This window comes from Opisthorchis viverrini (assembly GCF_000715545.1).
Source record: "Opisthorchis viverrini unplaced genomic scaffold opera_v5_102, whole genome shotgun sequence".
Taxonomy (NCBI): Eukaryota; Metazoa; Platyhelminthes; class Trematoda; order Opisthorchiida; family Opisthorchiidae; genus Opisthorchis; species Opisthorchis viverrini.
Window position 1 is genome coordinate 854,570 of NW_008751761.1, and position 20,075 is coordinate 874,644.

General features: G+C 46.8%; 2 protein-coding genes across 2 annotated transcripts in view; both read left to right on the forward strand.

Moving 5' to 3' along the window:
• Nucleotides 1-444, forward strand: part of T265_05532 (hypothetical protein) — a gene marked incomplete at both ends in the record, with an annotated part of 4,524 nt that extends 4,080 nt beyond the window's left edge. Inside the window, 2 exons of the mRNA XM_009170566.1 lie at nucleotides 76-314; nucleotides 343-444. Of these exons, the coding sequence (XP_009168830.1) occupies nucleotides 76-314; nucleotides 343-444 (341 nt within the window). The remainder of the gene's footprint in view (nucleotides 1-75; nucleotides 315-342) is intronic.
• Nucleotides 445-6,399: 5,955 nt separating this feature from the next.
• The window catches only part of T265_05533 (hypothetical protein), a gene marked incomplete at both ends in the record, with an annotated part of 15,118 nt that continues 1,442 nt past the window's right edge, over nucleotides 6,400-20,075 (forward strand). The window contains 8 exons of the mRNA XM_009170567.1: nucleotides 6,400-6,599; nucleotides 6,755-7,166; nucleotides 11,872-12,043; nucleotides 13,176-13,444; nucleotides 14,687-14,854; nucleotides 15,524-15,753; nucleotides 16,185-16,650; nucleotides 18,778-19,071. Of these exons, the coding sequence (XP_009168831.1) occupies nucleotides 6,400-6,599; nucleotides 6,755-7,166; nucleotides 11,872-12,043; nucleotides 13,176-13,444; nucleotides 14,687-14,854; nucleotides 15,524-15,753; nucleotides 16,185-16,650; nucleotides 18,778-19,071 (2,211 nt within the window). The remainder of the gene's footprint in view (nucleotides 6,600-6,754; nucleotides 7,167-11,871; nucleotides 12,044-13,175; nucleotides 13,445-14,686; nucleotides 14,855-15,523; nucleotides 15,754-16,184; nucleotides 16,651-18,777; nucleotides 19,072-20,075) is intronic.

The window sequence follows — 20,075 nt, forward strand, 5'->3', positions numbered from 1 at the left end:
CCCCCCCCCCCCAAATCATCGGTGAATGAAACTGCGGCAGCTGCAACCACTACGACGAGTACGCGGTTCTTACAGCTGACAATGGTGATGATGACCGGGTAGGATCAAGCCCAAACCTTATGCTTACAGAAGAACTAACCGACGTGGTAGGTAAATTTGATTACTTGGGCCACTTTATAAGTTCCGATGGGCTGGCTGGAAATGAGATTACATTTCAAATCGGCCAGGCCAGGGCAGCTTTTGCCAACCCACAATACGTATGGCGGCGACTTGACGCCAGCTTGTCTGTCAAAGGCAGAGTTTACACTATAAAGGTGCGATGCATATGATTTCATGGATCAGAACATGGACTCCGCGCGTACGGGATATACGAAAGATGTCAGTACTCAACCATCGATGTCTCCGAAGCGTTGGTTGAATATAGTGGGAACTTTGGATTATTAGTGCCGAGGTGCACCACATGGTTTTAGGGAGAAGAAACTATCCCGCGATAGATGGACTACTCACGCTTTTAAATTGTTTGCAAGTAGCTAAGAAGTGGCGTGCATACACGGTGTTTTTCAGGCGAATATATTGTTGTTCCAGTTACGTTGTCGCATAATCGTAATCAGTACATTTCGCAACGGAGTCGTACGCCGTATAGTTAATTTGACGTCCAACAGTTTTCGGTTTATCTAGAATTTCAGGCTTGATTGAGTTGATATGGCCCTCGAAGGTATGGGACCAATGAGCTCATCCTTTCCTGGCATCTGGTAAACGAGGATCAGCATCAAAAGTCGTGGTTCAGAGAATGTGATCCATTTCTTTATTAAACGATTCAATTGTTGAAAGGGTTGAGCGGCCGAAGGTCAAGATTAGAACGAAGACAGAAGAGAAGAGCTTAATGTACACTTTGATTACCTTACAACAATAATACATGAACTGAAAGTATAGAGTGATGATATATGAAAAGTATGGTTGTGTAGTTATGGCAATAGGTTAAAAAAAGCGTTCAGCTGTAGCACCCTTCCGGCGCCTAGCTGCCATGCCACCCGAAGGTTGCACGAGGGCTCGGATACTGCCAGGTTGCCCGAGCCTAGACAGGGGAAGTCGAGAGGCGGAGGTCGGGTTCGAACCACGGACCTTCCGGTCAGTAAATTCGCGCTCTAACCACTTGGGCCATCTCGCCCCATGGCAATAGGTTGCGCTGGTTAGAACATGTAATTAGGCACCCCAGGAGACCATCTGCTTTCCAGATTTCCTTTTCCGAGCCCTGTGCTGAGCAGAAACGACCGAGAGGTGAACAGTTTATGACGTGGCAACGAAGTATGAAAATATTGACCAGTAGACTGAGTCCGGTTGACATCTACCGCCTTCCTGGATTGCAATCCCGGGGCTCAACTTACCAATGGTGAATAACAATGACCCAATGACGCAGTCACTGGATCTCGTACATCAAAGCTATCGCTTTCATCGCATAGCTACTCAGTTCCGTAACCAACTGATCGTTCTGTCGCCTTTTGTGCTTGGCTGTGCATCCTGAACCATTACTCTTTCCGGTGACCGAAACTGTAGTGGCTGAAACCACTGTACCCACGGCTTACGGTGTATAGCTGATTGGTTTAAAGTTAATTGCTCGATTGAGGTGGAGCTCATAGATACAACTTTCCCGACATGTTCTTTCTTTTCACCGCTGTGTACATTCCTTAGTTGGTGAATATCACACGCTGTTTGTATCCACATAACTGTGTGCGCGTGAGAGCATGATGAGTTCTCCAGAAGTTGTAGTGTCCCATCACTGTCCGTTTTGCAGCGCTTGTGAATGTAATATCTGTGAGTCAGCCGGCGCTGCTAGCCCTGGCCTGTCTGTCTGACTGCTCTCAATGTCCACACTCTGAAGCATGCAGGACAAAAATTTAATCTTGCTCTCACACTGGGCCCTTTTGATGTCGAAGTGCACTGTCTATCAGAAACAAGAATTTACGATGCAGGCACAGTGGTCGAGCTAACTGCCTCATCACTGTCCACTCGATTCCAGTTACGCAACTCTGGTGATCAAGAGGCTGCTGCGGCAGGATTGTAAGGGTCGGGATCGCCCTAACTCGCCAGAGGGCATGATCATAATGTGTCAAAATATTGATAGCTCTGGTGAGTTTATTGGTCGTCCATCAGGTGACTGTTGATGTGTCCGCTGACCTTCACAATGGGCGTGCACTCACCCAACTACTCACTGATGATGGATTCCCATATGGCGACGAAGCTTTTGAAAGTTAATTGCTAGGATCGGCAAACAGCCACTGGATCGACAATCAAGGAGCCTTGCTCAACTGGATGCCCACTTTGTATTTCACTCTGTTCGGTTCGCTGAAAACTTCTGTAATGAGATCGTTCAACTGTATCACCCTTTCGGTGCCTAACTGTCGTGCTACCCGAAGGTTGCACGAGGGCCGGGATACTGCCAGGTTGCCCAAGCCCAAACAGGAGAAATCGAGAGGCAGAGGTATGTAAAGAACTCGCACAAGTTCAAAGTTTTCCGCTATCCGTCTGTCTTCTTACGTTTCAACCGACTGTAGCCCTGACACCACCAAAGCTAGTTTTTATGGCACCTTAAGCACTCTGTTTTTGGCGGGCTGAATTCTTAGAAATCGTGTTTAACGGAGATCTGAATGCACAAGTGGGCAGATTTATCGTGTATGTGACTCATTTAGGTGACCGACATGGATTGGACTAAATACGTACCAACATTGGGGAACGGCTGCTTCTCGTATGTGTTGACCACAGACTTTTTATGCTGTAGTTCGCAAGCATCTCCCAACGGCGTGCCAGCCACGGACCGGAATTCGTCACTAACTGGCTGCCACTTATTTTGGAACATACTTGTGGGATGCAACCACGCGCTTGTTTTTCAGGACCGCTTTATGTGCGGACACATCGCTCAGCAGCTGAGAAACTGGCAGATCCCGAAGTTAGACGAATTTACCAGAATTGTCTCCTGAACTCTTTTCTAACTACCCAGCCATCAGATGTGAATTAATGCCTTACGCACTGCTCAGAGTTTTGTTTGTGGCACGGCGCTATCAGGTCCACTCAAACCCTGGATGTCAGACAGAACAGTGGGACCGCTTGAATCTCGAAGAAATATTCCATCCTGACGAATTATCCGACGTCACGTGAAAGTAAGCATGCGCGCTCACCTTGAAGCCTAGTGAACACAGTAGGCTGAAGAGAGTGAAGAGGCCTAGAAATCCGGCAATACTGGAAGATCAAGGATCAAATTGCCGTAACCGTCTTCAGTGAAAATAAACGCCTCGAGGGCTGGGATAAGCAGTTTGAACATCAATTATCGTGATCACCTGCTACTACTAATTTGGATCTGTTATATCCTCTTTGATAATGCATCAGTCAGACGTCAGTTCACCAGAATGGAGGAGACAAACAACTTCGAAGAAGTTATAGTGCAAACAAGTGGAGCGTTCCCCGATATGGAATTTAATTGAATAAGACTATAAAAAGCTAACAGTTCAATAAGATGTCAGTGAGGGGCTGAAATGTAGCAACAAGGTTTCAGTGCACGGAACAAATCGTTATCAAAGTGGATTTGTTCGTTTGGAGTTAGTCCTAACAGAATCTTCGAACTGTGTTATAACCCTGCATGATGAACGGGTAAGACCCAACGAATCGTGTGTTGATTGCATATTTTCAAGCGCCACTGCATTACATTCCGCTCTCACTGTTCAGTGAGGGGGTGAAGTCCTCAGTCAGAGCTTACATGACTTGCCTGTACCTAGGCAAAGCAAACTGCTCCATGCAACTGGGAGGAACTGACGACTTGCGCATTTCCAAAAAAGAGGCTCATAGTAAGCGCAGTGGTCACGGGAGAATCAACTTGACCCTAGTCATAATGAGATTCCTGATGCCACTTGTTCGTTGCTTTGTGGTGGCCCTTGAGCAGTCGACTGGAGAGCAACAAGCGGGATTTCTGCCTGATAGGGGTTGCGTTGACCAAATCTTCACCCTCCATCAGATAATAGAATAGCGGTACTAGTACCTATCAGCGACTCACAATTTTAGTGTTCCTGGATTTCCAATGCATACTCAGCTTAGCTGAAGGTCTATTCCCATTAGCGCGATTGGTTAACAAGGAATGCACAGGGTGTTTGTGAACTTAAGTAGTTCGTTGTACTTTCGGACGTTTGAGAGTGTATGGAAAGCTCTCCGAAAGCTTCCTTACACAAAGATGTGTCCTTCAAAGATATCCATCATCTCCACTCCTATTTAATTTTGTGATCGACGAGATAATGAGACGATCGCTGAAAGAGTTTACAGAACCCTAGTGTTCGAATATTCGCCGACGAAAACCTTGTCGATCTCGTCTTCGAAGACGAGAAGGCGAAAATATTTTCGGATGAACTGACCAAAGTCACCCAATCACTCACCAATGTAAGGCTTCTAGACATGCAGTTACAGCACGCCACTTACAATCCAAGGAGAGGCACTCGGAGTCCTGGGGCGTCTTGCGTATTTTGTAAGTTGTAGTAGTAGTCCCGATTTTGATATGACATGTGGTCAATTCGTGATTCTCCGAAGCTCGGGTCACGTTTGCTAATTTGAGGAAGCGGCATATCCCTGAATCTCAAGGGACGGTGCTAATTTGAGGCATCTATGCAAAGCGGCATATCCCTGAATCTCAAGGGACGTGCATATCAGGCTGCTGCAAGCTGTTTTGTTGCATGGCTGTATAGCCACTCCGGGTAGCGAAGCTGAGATGTTTCCAGATATTCGAAAACCATTGTCTCAGAATCACAGCTCGTGTAGGCTGGTGTCGGCGTATCCACGACGAGTCATTTGGAAAACGAGTTCTCGTTTACACAAGGGGACTTCAATCGAGGAGTGTTTTCAACACGAGAACCTGCGTTGCCCATGCCCAGTAATCGGAATAATCTAAAATGAAGCTATTTTCTATGCCTAATTCAGAACGATGCAGGCAGAGGCGTGTCCAACCTTTAACCAGGCAGAGGGGTGTGAAGGAGATTACGTAGCGTTAGGGTGCTGTCGGTGCGAATCCCCATCTACGATAGAGTTTATGTGATCCTTACTGCGCCTGGTTCGGGCCGCTCCAAGAAACGGCTCCTAATCGATGCCAGTGACAGTTTTGTCGTCAGTTTCTGAGTATTTGTGGACTCCTCAGAATGATTGTGAGAAGCTAGCACCAAGTTCCTTTCCTTTCCACTTCCATTCTTCTTTCGCAGTATGACTGTCAAATGAATCGTGATTGTACGGTAGTGAGGCACTAGTGTTGAGCACTGATATTTACTTTCTGTGATGACAAGTCCGCTTTTCGCCTTCAAGGCTGGGTATCCCCAGACCTTTCCTGTGCCTGACTGGAGATGCTTAACGATGTGGTCGTTAACCGATATCAGCGGTAGCGAAGCTTTAGTGTTGAACATTGATGTAGTGCTGTCCATGATTATGGTCGTTCCGATGACCATACGATGACCGTGTTTCTAGTCAAATTGCCCTACTGAGCATTGGAGTTATAGACACCTGGGATGTCAGTGGTAGGTTAGCTGTAGATCCCACTCCCCGTTTTATTTTCTTTCCCATTGCTAGGCTTTTTGCAAACGGCAGTGATGCATTGGTGTTGCTGACACCGATGATGGCAATTACGACGGTGATCAGTGCATGGGGCGAGGTGGTCCAAGTGGTTAGAGCGCGACTTTACTGACCGGAAGGTCCGTGGTTCGAATCCAACCTCCGCCACTCGACTTCCCCTGTCTAGGCTTGGGCAACCTGGCAGTATCCCAGCCCTAGTGCTTCCCTCAGGTGGCATGGCAGCTAGGCACCGGAAGAGTGCTACAGCTGAACGCTTTTTTCTTCAGCTGAACGCATGGGAAGCAACGTGCCAGCAAGATCAGCCTTTAGAGTGCGAAACTCAAAAGCAGCTATGTGGACCGGTTTTCGAACTTTACAGGACTGATGCCCACTTGTTTTCGGGCTGTTAGTACAGATATCCCTCAGCTCCTGTGCTGCTAAGTGTGATACGAAATCAACAAGACTGTCATACTGTTGTTGTGGGTTTCAGATAAGGTAGTGAAATTGGATTGGTCTAGGGGGATCAGAATGGCTACATGAGAGGCGTCAGCAGCAGAATATTTTCGCCTGCCCGCACTGTTGTATGCTCCATTGGATATCCGGTATGAAGTGACAGTCGTGGATTTCACTGCTGTACGGGAACTTTGATACCACCAACCAGGCAAGAGGACGGTTTAGATGTTCAACGAAAACTTTTGGCGCATGTGCTGGCCGCGAGACAGCGGGTAGGTGACTATGCTACACGTAGTGCAGTTTCTTCTTAAAAAGTCGCTATGTGTGCTCCATCATTCAGCTTGGAGTTCCAGGAGATCTCTTTCGTCGTATATTATGGACGAGATGGCTCTGTGGTTAGACCACGAACATTCTAACTGGAAGTTCCGTGGTTCGAACCCGACCTCTGCATTTCGACTTCCACTTTCTAGGCTTGAGGAACATGGCGGTGTCCCAGCCCTCATGCCTCGAGTATCATGGCAACCAGGCATCGAAAGGGTGCTACAGCTGAAGACTTTTTTGTATCAGGTTTTCCGGTTAGGCAATCGAACACTCTTCCACTATATCTCCCAGTATTCATAGAGAAACCCAAACCGTCGCATCATTATAAGACTCAGTTTCCTCGCATTCTTTACATTACTACATTTGCCCGCGAATTACGTACATTTTATTTCCCGGTGGTTTGTTTTAGCGTCATGGACAGTACCGAGCGACGTCGGCTAAACCGACTGCTTCGTAAGCCAACTCCTCCGGGATTGAATAGACCGAGTGGTTCTAAAGCTCGCCTAGTGGGTCGAAATTCTCACCGACCGTCCCGCAGTGGACCCTCATCAAGCACTTCAGCCCTCCCCACAAATGCTGCGACAACCTCAGGCAGTGATGAGGCGAAGCAAAGTGGGATTTCGGTGGACGTTGCCAAACTCTGTGCGGAAATGTGTGGTATTTCGAATCTGTCTACACCGGCGGCCATGTTGCTGCAAAAGCATCTGAATCAAATCGCACGTCTTTTAGTTCACAATATACTGCGCGTAATGGAACAAAGCCGTCGTGGTGTTCCACAGGCTTCAGATGTGGACTTAGCATCAGTTCTAATTGGTCTGGAGGTCAGTTCCTCTTGGGGATTTTTCTTATAAGTGACATTTACTGCGTTCAAAATCCCGTTGGTTTATTTTATCAGAGGTGGGGAAATTAGATGAATGGTTTTGTGAAGGTTATTACCGTATTTAATGTCTGGATTTGTTTTCCTGTATTTTGTAATTTGCTAGCCTTCGTTCCATCTCGGATGGGCGCCTTGAGATCTCCCACTTGTTCTAACATGTACGTGTATGAGACCGCACGAGAGGGCAATCACGCTCAATACCGTGTAACCCAACCTATCTTGTAGTTGTTTAGGACTACCTACTATTTTTCTTTTGTTTCACCAAATGTGGATTTTTTTAAAAATATCGATTGTGGTGCTCTGCTATCGATTACTGAACGTGAGGAATAACTGTCGGCTAAGTGCCTTTTTTTCGACCTATCGCCTAACCAAACAAGGTTGTCTGCTGTCATGTACTGCCGTAGAAGTGTGTTCTTTGACAAACCTTACGTGTGTTCGAGATGTTGTTGTAGAGATGTTCGCGGTAATCATGGTGATGCGCCACTGGGTGAATGTGACAGTGTTGCACTGCACGGCCTTGTTACACACTGACGCACCATGGTCTCATCCCAGTTAGTGTTGAAGTGTTTGTGTCAGTCTGCGACCTTAGCAGACCACTCAACCACCCGCCAGACAACCCGAACCGCCAATATTCAGCACGGTAACGCTTGACACACTTTGTGAACATTTGCAGCTCCCTGGGATTTTGGAAGATGCGCATTATTGATTTTTCCCGACAGGGATGAAACAGCTGTACAGTTCTTGGGTTTCAGGGATAAGTTAGCCTCACTTATGAGACGGATATCTCCACATCTGCTTACACTGGTAACTTTTGTAGTATTCCTTCACACACCTTTTTCCGTCAGTGCCTTTTTTGCAATCGTCAGCAGCTTCATCTGTGCACTCCTCAGTACTTCATCTACGGATCCGACAGCATCTGTAGGTGTAACGTGGTTTCAACTGGTCCTACTACTCTTTATCAGAACTTATAGACCTAAATGTATGAATCTAGGTGCTCTCATAGCTCTCACCCTACCACATGTACCCCTAACACAGGTACCGTTGAAAGCACATAAAGGTTAACCTGATGTCCACATTTTATGTAATCACCGAACGCTGTAACTGTCGAGACATAACATTATCGTTTTGAAAACGAGGTCATTTTTCCTTATGAGGATTTGGACTGTTTTCTCCCTTATTCACTTGGTGAATTACGCGAGAAAACAGTACCTGGAATAACGGTTATGCCTCGACTCGGGTCTCGGTCTCCCTAACGAGTGTTTGCAGCGGAGCTAACGAGGAGTACACGAAATATAAGCGTGCAAAATGTATCCAGAAACACATACAGTTAGTCGTATTTAAAGTATACGTACAAAAATTCGGGAAATTCGGACAGCGTTTGAACCATTTGCTGATACGGATACCGAGACGTGTGATTGGTTATTAGGTCTACATTTTTGGCCAATCAGAGCTCGCCTCAGTGCTGGAGTGGTTGGGGGCCGTCTTCTGACCAATCACGTGCGAGCTAAGCAGTCGTTACCGCACCTAATTGTGGTTGGTTTGGGCGTAGGATCCCGCCTCACAGAACCTACTGTCGACGATCACCCATAATAAACATGTAGCGGGGAAAACCACACCGTGACACATGGCTAAGTACATGCGTAACATAGTCACATGTGGAATTGTGCTGACAAGTATTCACGAATGAAGATTGAAAATGCTGGGAGTGCGGAATTATGGAGTGCACTTCGGAACGGAGGAAGAGTTCTTTGCAGCAGCGATAGCTTTTCCCCGGAAGTTGGCAGGAACCATGGGGACGCCGCATGAATGAATAAGCTGTAGACTGGGGCAGGATTCGAGTAATGACGAAGACAATAAAAAATGGCGGGCTACACCCCGATGAAGGGTAGACATTGACATTCATCCTTCAGAATAGAGGAGCTAATCGGAATTAGCCAGGGAATGGCAAGTTAGTAGAAGGGGGTTCATTCTGCATATGGAGTAGATCCGAAGTCTATGCTTGAAGACGAATTCCAAAGACAAAATAGAATTCTAACCCAGCTCAGCGAACAAGCCAGTGGCCAAAAGTCTAACTTTCGTGGGGACCAAAGGACTTAGGAAATGGTAATCCAAGAAGAGGACGACTGGGAAATTGTGAGATAAAGTTGGAATGAATGAAATCTAAGGGGTTTGGTTGTTGGATGGCTAAAGAAAACGTGTTCGAATTTGGTGGGCTTTCGTGTTGGCTGTAGGTCCGGTAGACAGAATCCTCTAGATGGACCTGTGGTGATCACTTTGTTAAGATGTTTACAACACAGCTGTTCAATAGGGAGTGTAGGCCCTGCTCTTAGTAATTTGTCGAGACGGTCCCATTTTGTCTCCCACGGGAAGTTTTTATAACGTCCAGGCAGACAAGTTCATTTTTTTCCAGAGAAATCCACGGCCGATGTCTAGAGTTAAGGAACGTAACGCAGCATCTCATTGCTAGAGCAATGACGCCTAAACCTATATTGCTACTCATTTAGGAGGGTGCTGCTTTAAGTCCACGCAGGAGTCGTTTGGCAAGGATGGACTCCGGAACGAAATGGGGTGGCAGTTAACTAGGTAAGAACATAACCCATCTTTGGAGATATACGCTAAATTTGGAGGTCCCCGAAGAGATGGCACAACACGGGTAGGGATAAGCGGAGAAACCGAACAACGACTGGAGCGAGTTTTGGGACAAAAGAAATGGGGCGCGATCTGGGTCGGAATGGTTTGAACTTTTAGATGAATGGGGAGGCTTGGGAATATCTGTTATGGTAATTACGGGTGGGGAAATTGGATGGGAGGGGGGCGACGGGTACACTGGAATAGATAGAGTTGATGTTGAATCGGATGCAAAAAACGGAACAAATACTTCACTTTCATCAAAGTCTCATAAAGGTCGACTTTCAAAGGCGTATTATGTAGCCAATCAACCTCGCCACCGATGAACATGTTCTTGGTTCTGTCGGGCATAAGTTGTGAACGAAGGGTGCATTCGTTGGTGCTTATGTAGTCGGTTCTTTCTGGGTAGGGCGCGGAGAGAGATATGAGTAAACCATTCGGGAGAGAAAAAAACCGGGAGAAACTTGTGTATTATGTCTTCCTGACTGATGTTTTGGCGATAAAAGGGCCTCCTGGATCATATATTCATTGTGCGTAACGATAATAATTATTAGTCGTTCAGTTGTAGCACCATTTCTGTGCCTAGCTGCCATGCCACCAGAAGGGGGCACGAGAGCTGGGATACTGCCAGGTTACCCAAGCCTAGAGAGGCAAAGTCGTGAGGTAGAGGTCGGGATCGAACCACGGACCTTCAGTCCAGTAAATTGGCGCTCTAACCACAGCCCTCTCACCCCATTGCGTGTGTAAATAGGGAAGCTATTAAGATCCATCATCGCACCGGAGAGACCATGAGGGATAGCATCAAGACTATTTCCCCTTTAACGGACAATCGCCCCATCAGATGACTGCCGCCGGAAATCTGTTCCTGCTGAATCTGTTCACACGCATTCGTTCCGGCCTATTATTTATCAAAATGTGAGTTAAACAGAACGGACTACATTTGATGTAGGTGAAAGCACAAAAATGTATCTATTTTGAGTCGGATTAGCAAACCACGAAGCGGACAGTTCAAGAAACCCATGCCGTAGCTCGGTTCAAATTTTCATACAGTTTAATCTTCGCTAATTTCAGGGCATGGATTACCCCAGAATCAATGGAAAGTGATCGATCTCCAAGACGAATTCCCGCCGTATGAACTGGAAATCGCGTGTTCATCTATCGTGACTGAACAACGGAACGGAGGAAACCGAGGAATGTCCGTGAGCACGAACCTGAGTGAACAGGATCCGGGACTACGAGCCCGATGATCCGGGTGGGAACCGCACATGGCTGCTGGTCCCTGTTCATTCCGATCATTTCTAAACAGAAGCATTGTTGGGGATTGTAAATGGGTGAACGAGGTCCAATAGCTGTGAAGGATAGAACGGGTACGGTTGAGGAGGATAAACAGTGACAGAACTGAAGTTTCTGTTCACACTGCGATTGCTTTGAATTCTCTAGGGGAGCAATTAATTGTTTGTGTCACCATGTTTGGCTATTGGTTGTGGTGTGTGGCAACCAATCCCAGGGGTTTGGATTGGAGAATCACATTGGTCTCCAATCAATTGGACAGCTTCAACTGCCCACTCCATCACTGACGGTAGCTCCACACGACCAGCCCAAAGTTATCGATACGCTTAGGTAGTCACGTTCGAACCCAATTTTCTCTTACATGTCAACTGCTGCGATTATGAGTTTGACGTATTCTTAGTATGGTGGTACTGGAAGACAGGCGTCGCTTGCCAAATTCCGCGGAAACACATGGGAATAAATTTCTTTGGTTTTTCCTAAAACACCACAAATCTCCCTCCATTACTACCAAACATGCGTGCTAGTCCATACAACACTCATACGCCCGGTTTTTCTTTTGTTGACCTCAATCTCATGAACTAGAAGTAATAATAAACTGAGTGATCTGGTCTACCAGCACGTCTCTACACGGATATCCCTTGCTAACTTGTTTTCTCAGTGCATGGGAACACTCCTCCAATCTGTCTAAATCCAAAATGACAGAATGCATTTATCTCTTTCGTCTATTTTAGGCACCATTCGGTTCAACACCAGCGAATTTCCTGCCTATACGAACGGGAGGGCGGACCGCAACCTCTGGGCCGGGTGGTAAAGTATTCTTCATTCGGCCGGACAAGGAAATCGATGTGAAGGCGCTCCTTCTTCGAGAACCGGCGGGAGTGCTGTACGACGTTAGTGTCGTTGGTAAGCAGAGTGGTTCTTTGAGTTTATTGGTTTTGGGTTACGGACATCCGACGACGTTCACAACCCCCGGCAGCAACTCCACCTTTTCACTTTCTGGTTTGAAACCCGGATACAGCCACCTCAATCAGCAGAGCGTGGGACGTTCCGTTTTAATTCCTACTTCAAGGAATCATTGTCGCGTGTGAAACTTCAGGTGATTGAGACGGACTAGAAATGGGCTTGGCCACGCATAACTATCTTTGATGATCGTACTGAAACTTATTTTAGTTTCAGTTGGAACTGGGCCAGGGGAAAAGTATATATGTATAATATGATATACCACCGGGACGTTGTGTTAATGAACGGACCCAGGTTCGGCGTCACACGGAGACTTGGAGAAATCGACGGCTGACTTCGGTGCCTCGATAGTAAACAGGTAGCTGCTCACTCTTATTCCATCGTGTTCAGACCGGATGATAGCTTTTGACAGGCTCTTGCGAGGTAGCGAGATGGCTCGGTGGTTAGAGCGCGAATTAACTGGCCGGAAGGTCCGTGGTTCGAACTCGACTTCTGCCTCTCGACTTCCCCTGTCTAGGCTTGGGTAACCTGACAGTATCCAAGCCCTCGTGCTTCCTTCGGGTGGCATGGCAGCTAGGCACCGAAAGGATGTTACAGCGTAACGATTAATTGATTGTCGACGGGCTGTTGCATCTTCAGCGGCCGATCTTATTCCCCGGGGTTAATATTAGCGCCAAGGGTTTTCACGCAGTTTTGTCGTGAGGGCTTTCAACAGGAATTGTGGATCGCATCAAGTTGTCCCGCCTCGCGGTATGAAAAGCTGTAGACCCATTTGCGCGGAACCTAGTTCTGATCCAGCGGCAGTCTAATGAAGGACTTGTAAGGTGGCTGAAAACTTTTTGACAGCCCATGACCGGCTTCAGCCTTTGAGGATCATCAGGTAGGTAGATTTCTGTCAACCTTACGTTCTCATAAAACTTTTTGCCCATGACCGGCTTCAGCCTTTGAGGATCATCAGGTAGGTAGATTTCTGTCAACCTTACGTTCTCATTGAACGCGAATCATGCCCTAACAAGTGTATTTTGCAAATGTTACTGTATGTTCATCACGTTTGTCTCTACATCTTTCGCTCTAGCTCATTGGCTCGCAGTGAACGGCAAGCAGCCGGTTTCACCGCAGAACCCTCCACCTGACTTCCTCGCAAGAATGAGGCAGTTTAGCGGCTCGATCGGTAAGCGCGAGTCCGGTCAATCAGTGGACCGCAATGATGCCACTTCAGAAGATCCCACCCATGGAAAACGTCCAAATCCGCCGCTTAGTGCAAGCAAAGTGCGATCAATTGCGGATGGCGATGTTGTCAGTGGTGTTCCTCATCCCAGAACAATTTCTTCCATATCCGTGGAGGTAAGTATCGTAAGGGTTTAGTTAGACTGACTGGGACACTTTTGGTATGTCTTTGTGTGGTGTGCATCAATTACGTGCCGTTCTGCTTGTAAGGTCGTCGTTACAGACAATTCAAACCTTCATGAAGGCTCCCATATCCTTACCTCTTTCTAGAAAATAAAGCAGCGAATACCAACTTTTGTGTAAGCAACGACTGTCGCAGTGCTCAATCAATGGCGCTTGTTCTTCTTTTGGTTTCTTACTACAGTTGGCTTCTGGCGAGATGGCCCTAGTGGTTAGAGCGCGAATTCACTGACCGGAAGGTCCGTGGTTCGAACCCGACCTCTGCCTCTCGACTTTCTCTCTCTAGGCTCGGACAACCTGGCAGTATCCCAGTCCTCGTGCAACCTTGCGGTGGCGTGGCAGTTAGGCACCTGAAGGGTGCTACAGCTGAACGTTTTTTTTGCTTCTGACTTTGACTGATGGTGGACACAGTCGTTCCACCATACTTCCATCTAGGTTTCATGAGACCAAGTAATCCTCCTGTTCTCTTTCTACAGCTGCGTTAACCCCACACTTTAAGCGGTTGTTTGCATTTTCTGACGCCTTGCATAACGGGCACAGATGAACAGATGCGAACATCACAAATGTGTTGGTCACACTTAAAACTAAATTGCAAATGGCTGTCCTGTAGTGGTTTATATTTCTTCTTCAAGTACTGGACGCATACAGTTGGTGTGGCTAACCCATACACCGCATATTCATTGATTAAACCGTTCTATCTTTGCTTACTGATTTGGGGCGAAACGGCTCAGTGTTTAGAGTGCGAATTTACTGACCGGAAGGCCCATGGTTCGAAACCGACCTCTGCCTATCGACTTCCCCTGTCTAGGTTTGGGCATCTTGGCAGTATCCCGGCCCTCGTGCTTCCTTTGTGTGGCATGGTAGCTAGGTTCCGAAAGGGTGTTACAGCTGACGGATTCTTGCATTCTGCAACTGTTGATTTGAGCGTTCCAACTAACCATCGTGCCATAATGCAACAAAGATTTCTTTCGAAGTTGCGTTGACCGACCAAATTCAATTGACTGCATAAAACTAACGAAAAAAAGACAAGCCATTCATGCACTCACATAGTACATATTAAACAAAGGTCACGTGATCCATAACAAAATAACGGGGTGTGCTTTAACCAGGCACTCACCGAGCTAATGTACCCACTCATCAAACTTATGGCCTCCACCTTGTTTGTCTTTCTCTTTCCAGCGACGTCCCCATGAAGTCAGTCAAGAGGTGATGATCTACTTCCGAGAATTAACCGAAGCCTGTGTGGGTGCGTGTGAAAAGCGTCGACATGAGGCATTGGACAACGCCACTTTGGACCCGGGGTTGCAACCAATCCTACCCTATTTGGTAACGTTCATCACAGAGGGGGTACGTCACTCACCCAACAGTTCTTTTGCAGCACGCTCTATGTGGCTTTTGAATACCGCCCATCTCTTTGGAAGAAATATTCTAGGGCCGACGCGAAGATGAACAGGCTTAGCGATTTCTAATCTCCTGCAGCGTAGAGTGAATTTCGAAGAAGGAATTATAACCATTCAAACTGTAGACATTAGTGGTTTTCATTCAACACTCTTCGACTGTCGAGAGTGCTTTGCAAAAGCCCCGAAAGCAACCTGTGAGCGTAGATAGGTTGGTTTTTGAAAAAAAATGAAACAGCTACAAAAAGCGGGAACATGTTATGCGATAAATTGACGCAGAAGACAGGTCGATACAGACCACGAAAAGCGGGATGGTATTTCGAGGGCCTCATTTCTGTAAGGATCTTACAGTATGGTTCGGCGGAAAACTGGTGTGTGGGGATCTGACGCCTTTCACGAGAAGTATATTTGATAGTGAAATCCTTCACAGAATGCAAACTGTAGACAGCTCCCAGTCCATGGTCTACTCTTAGGTTTGTCCGTTTCGAAAATATTTCATCCCACTTCATACCTGTTCCCATTTGATTCTCGGGGAATACCGTGATAGGGTAAACTTCTCATTTGATAAAATGTTCACTTCTCCGTTCATCTGGATTTTCTTCGTTTCTCCTAACAACAGGTTCGCGTCAATGTTACCAACCACAATCTGGCTATTCTAATCTATCTGATGCGATTGGTCAAAGCTCTCGTAGACAATTCCCATATTTCTTTGGAGCCTTATCTGCACCTGCTTGTGCCAACAGTGATCACGTGTGTGCTCAATAGACAGTTGTGTGCTAAACCAATCACCGACAACCATTGGGCTTTGCGTGATTTTGCCGCGAAACAGCTGGTCACCTTGTGTAATCGGTATGTCGGGTTTTTCTTCTCCAGTAGCTTTATCGGTGAGTAGCAATGAAGTTTTCTTTCGTCCAATAAATTAAATAGTTCTGCAGCGGGACCCACGCAACTCCGAGGAAACATGCGGTACTGTTAATTTTTTTTTCTCTGGCCGTCTGCAGGGATGGTCGGATCGTGAACCTCTCGATCAGTGGTTCTCCGCTTCAGCCTTGTCATTCTTCTTTAGGGATTCATTCGTGAACTTATCCAGCTAATTGGAACGCGACCAGTCATTCAGAGTTGTCATTCGCTAGTACAAAAACAAATCGCCATTAGACTATGTTTTCAGACGGTCGGACAGTTCTCGTAAACCTTTGGACTGTCCAACCCCATATGCATTTGTTGAGTGAGGGATATTTTCTTGCTTACTGCTTGGTCTATTGTTGTCCTCTTTTGCACAGTCATAACACCTCAACCAACGAACTATACAACCGGGTCACACGAGAACTTTCGAGCTCCCTGCACAGTTGGATCGATGGAGCCAGTGCGGTATCCGGTACGGATTCCGGTGCAAAGTTGTCGGACGTGGTTGATTCAAAGCTTTCCACAAACCGGACTGACCCTGCGAGATCGGACAAGGTCTCAAGTACTTTGGACAAGCGGAGTACAAGTTTGGGTACCGCCGTCAACTCCATGAACACTTTGTATGGGATCTTGGTTGCGCTGGCCGAATTCGGTGCTCAGTCCCTTCGGATTTTGGTGTTTCCCCTTTTACCTTCACTCTGTCATCGGCTGACCTTGATGGTGGAACCACCGTCAACACCAACCACAGAGTCTGTGGATTCACTGTCCCCATTTCAGCCATCAACCAACCGCCTTTCACCGGCAGATCAACGTTCTTTCGACTTCCTCAAGGTTATGCTGACGGTGGGTCTTGCTAGAATCACGCCAAAATTGGCTTTATATATCCCGGTGGAAATGATTTTCCCAGATACATTGTACGAATTCACAGACTATTCCATGAATAAATAAACTTGGGAATAAGTCTAGACTACGCAGATCGGAAAGGAATTCAGCGGGATGACATTGCTCAAGACCATTTTGTATCAACTGAACATTTATTTGAGTGCTGCTCAGGTAAGGTGTTATGGTCTTGTGCTAAGTGGTCATTCTGGTAGTTAGTAGTCGAAACTGGCCAGTGCTGGCCATTTTTTCGGTGTCTTGTGAAGTGTAGAAACCCTTACGTCGTCCGGCACTCTGAGGCCATACAAACCTTCAGTTTATCTAACAGGTTTTGGGAAAAATAAACACCACAGATGAAAGAACCAGTCTGACCGGAGCTTTATGGTTTTTCTAACAGCTAATGTTATCCATATTCTTGGCGAAGTAAATCTGTGTGCAGCAGTTGAGGAAAAGGGTGACTTTCAGAGGCAACTTGGAGAGCACATTGCAAAGTGTTATAGAGGCGTCCACAGTCAAGAAGACCGAACTACGGCTTGGTTAGTTCCCTAGGAAGCCGTCGTAACCCGCTTGTTTGTACTTAGTCCTCTCTTCAGCATCCACAATCGAAGTGAAGAGTAAACTGCGCAGCACCGGGGACATTTCCACCGATTCATGCACATTTTCAACCTTTCTTTCTGCGTATAGTGAACAAACTGCGTTTCCAGCCAGTTTTTTCTAGACAATTGCTACAGGGTTCTGCAGATGTTCGTTTGAGCGGCGCATTTTAGTCACATTGACGGTTGAACCTGGCTACACCGACTGGGATGTACTTTTCCGATGTACCGCTCCCGTCAGACTGTCCAGCGCACACTAGGATTAGATAGGCCTGTGACGTTTCCATTCGTTTTTCTAGCGTTGGCTCGTTTGTCCCATAACCTTTTTTCTGCTGACCTTGCGTGTTTTACCTACTCTCCGGAGACCATCTGCTCTTAATAACCGAACTCTACGTCGAGTGGACGGATGTGTGGGCCACCGACCAAACGAAGACAGGCCTTAAGTGGCCAGAATGTCAGCCAATCAGGAGCACACTTTTATAGTTCGGCGCTACTCGCTTTTTCAAGAAGATTCTGGCATGACCTTTTGGAATATTCGGTAATAACTTTAGAAATACAGTTGTAATAATCTTCTCTTGTTTCCATAAAGGGCTGTCTCTAGCTACCGTGCCTCTTGGTATAACACAGTGGATGGAGTAGGAAGATAAGTGTCGACACAGAAGTTGCATCACCGTCAGCAAGGCACAACACATACCGATGTTCGCGTTCACCAACAAACTCCGGCGTATACACACGCTAGTTCACTCAGGTTGATTATTCCTCACTTCTTTACTCCGCTGTTTAATCGGTGGTACGTCAGTAACAGTCGATTGCTTGTCATCTTTTGTGCAGGCTTTCGACTATGGACTGAGCGCAAAACACCCTGCGGTGCTAAATCGTCTTCTTGGGATGTTAGATCATGCGGATCAGCAAGTGAATTGTAGACGCAGCCTTTTCTCCCAACGAGCTTGAAGGTGGAACGGAACGGGGCAGTTTTGCACGATTGCAACCTATGGGATATCCTGTGAAGCTGCACTGTTGTGTTCCATCTTCAAGTGGTCTGCGCTGTCGTATGTGGTGCGCACGAACATCGACCGTTTAGTACCACACTGTTATATCTTACCTTTTGGTTGACTTGATGTTGAGAACTGGCACACTGATTTTAGGCCGTCCACAGTTCGGGACGCCCGCTGGTTACCGTTCATTGTCAACTGTTTTTGTCCGCCCAGATGTCGGCCTGACACCAGTCATACATATGTATTAGTTTAGTATAGAGGAAGAGTTAGACATCCGAGTGGAAAACTCGGGGACTGCGCCTACCTGATGAGCCCCAAGAAGGGCGAAACCGGTCGTGGGCTGTCGAAGAGTTTTCAGCAACCTTGTGAGTAGTTTCCTTTATGAAAAGTTAGACACCCGGCTTCGTCGCGCAGTTTTCTGAATGACCACGCAGCTTTCTGAGTGACCACGCAGCTTATTACTATTGGGGTATCGAAATCGTATTCTACTCCTCCCTCCACAGAACCGAATCGCTCCCTTGCTTGCGGATTGGAGAACCCGTCAGAATTTGGGTACCACATTGGATGACTACCGTGCGGCCTATAAGTGTATGGCTACTTGCCTGCACTTAGCTAGTCGTTCTGCATCATCAAGTGGCAACGTCAGCACTTCAACAGGCGGTGGAACTTCGCACACGAACACTACGTCATCCAGTTCAGACATTCTCCCGCGACCTTCTTTAGTGACCAACTCCAGTATAACGGTTGTGACGACAACGAAACAGGAAGACATCAGTGGTCGGACCCCACTTCATCTCGTTTGTAGCCGCTGAGTAAGTTGTATACCTGAGAAAAATCTTGGTAGCTTAGGTGGTCGCTGGCTTGTACGTTGACCTGATCAATTTGATTGCAAATGTTTCACCACCAATGGAGGTGATATCGTCAGAACGTTGTTAGGGAGTAAATTAGAGCGCAGCGGTGGGTCAGTGGATGATGGCCGTGAAGGCCAAGCTCCAAGGTCACATGGTCACCGACCAATCAGCATAGGCTAACCCGACCGAACAGTCAATCGTGATCTAAGGTCAACCCCGTCCAGCACTACTCATTCTAACAAGCGCAACAGTGCCCAGTGCACAACTAATAAGCCATCGCTACGCTCTACTCTGCTCCCCGACAGTGCACTGATGCTGCAACCTTGGTTGGTGATGAAACATTTGCAACCAAGTTGTCTAACTCAGCGACAAGCCAACGACCATCTAAGCAATATATTCCCCTTTTTGCGTTTTGCATAACCGGTGGTAATTGGTTGGTTGATCAGCCCGGGTAACTGAGCAAACTGGTGAATGGCAACATATAAGCGACCGAAACCGTGACCTATCAAAATCACGGATCTTTTCCAGATAAGTCCCGCCAAAAAATTAACCCCCGCCACCCAGAAAAGATTAGAAAAAAGAGGATATGAAATTTGTACTTTTAGTTTTTATTGAAGAGGGTGAAATAGGGACATGTCGTTAATAATTTGCATGAAAAGGTCCGTTTTTGGATACCTTTGCCTCCGAACGAACTCACACAAGTAGCTGCCAAATTTTTGGACCAGCAACAAATGAATAGAATTACTGTCCTAAATTCCATCCTGGACCGCTCCAACCAAGTTCCCTTTCGAAGACCGGTTTCTTGCTGACACGGTCGGGCATTACACCTCCACCTGTCAGAAACAGTTGAAAGTGTCATTTGGTGGCCATTGTTTCATAAACGTTGCTGATGGCTTTGCAAAAAAAACGTATTGCCATCTCCTTGTCATGAACGAGAGTTGAAAGCGTCA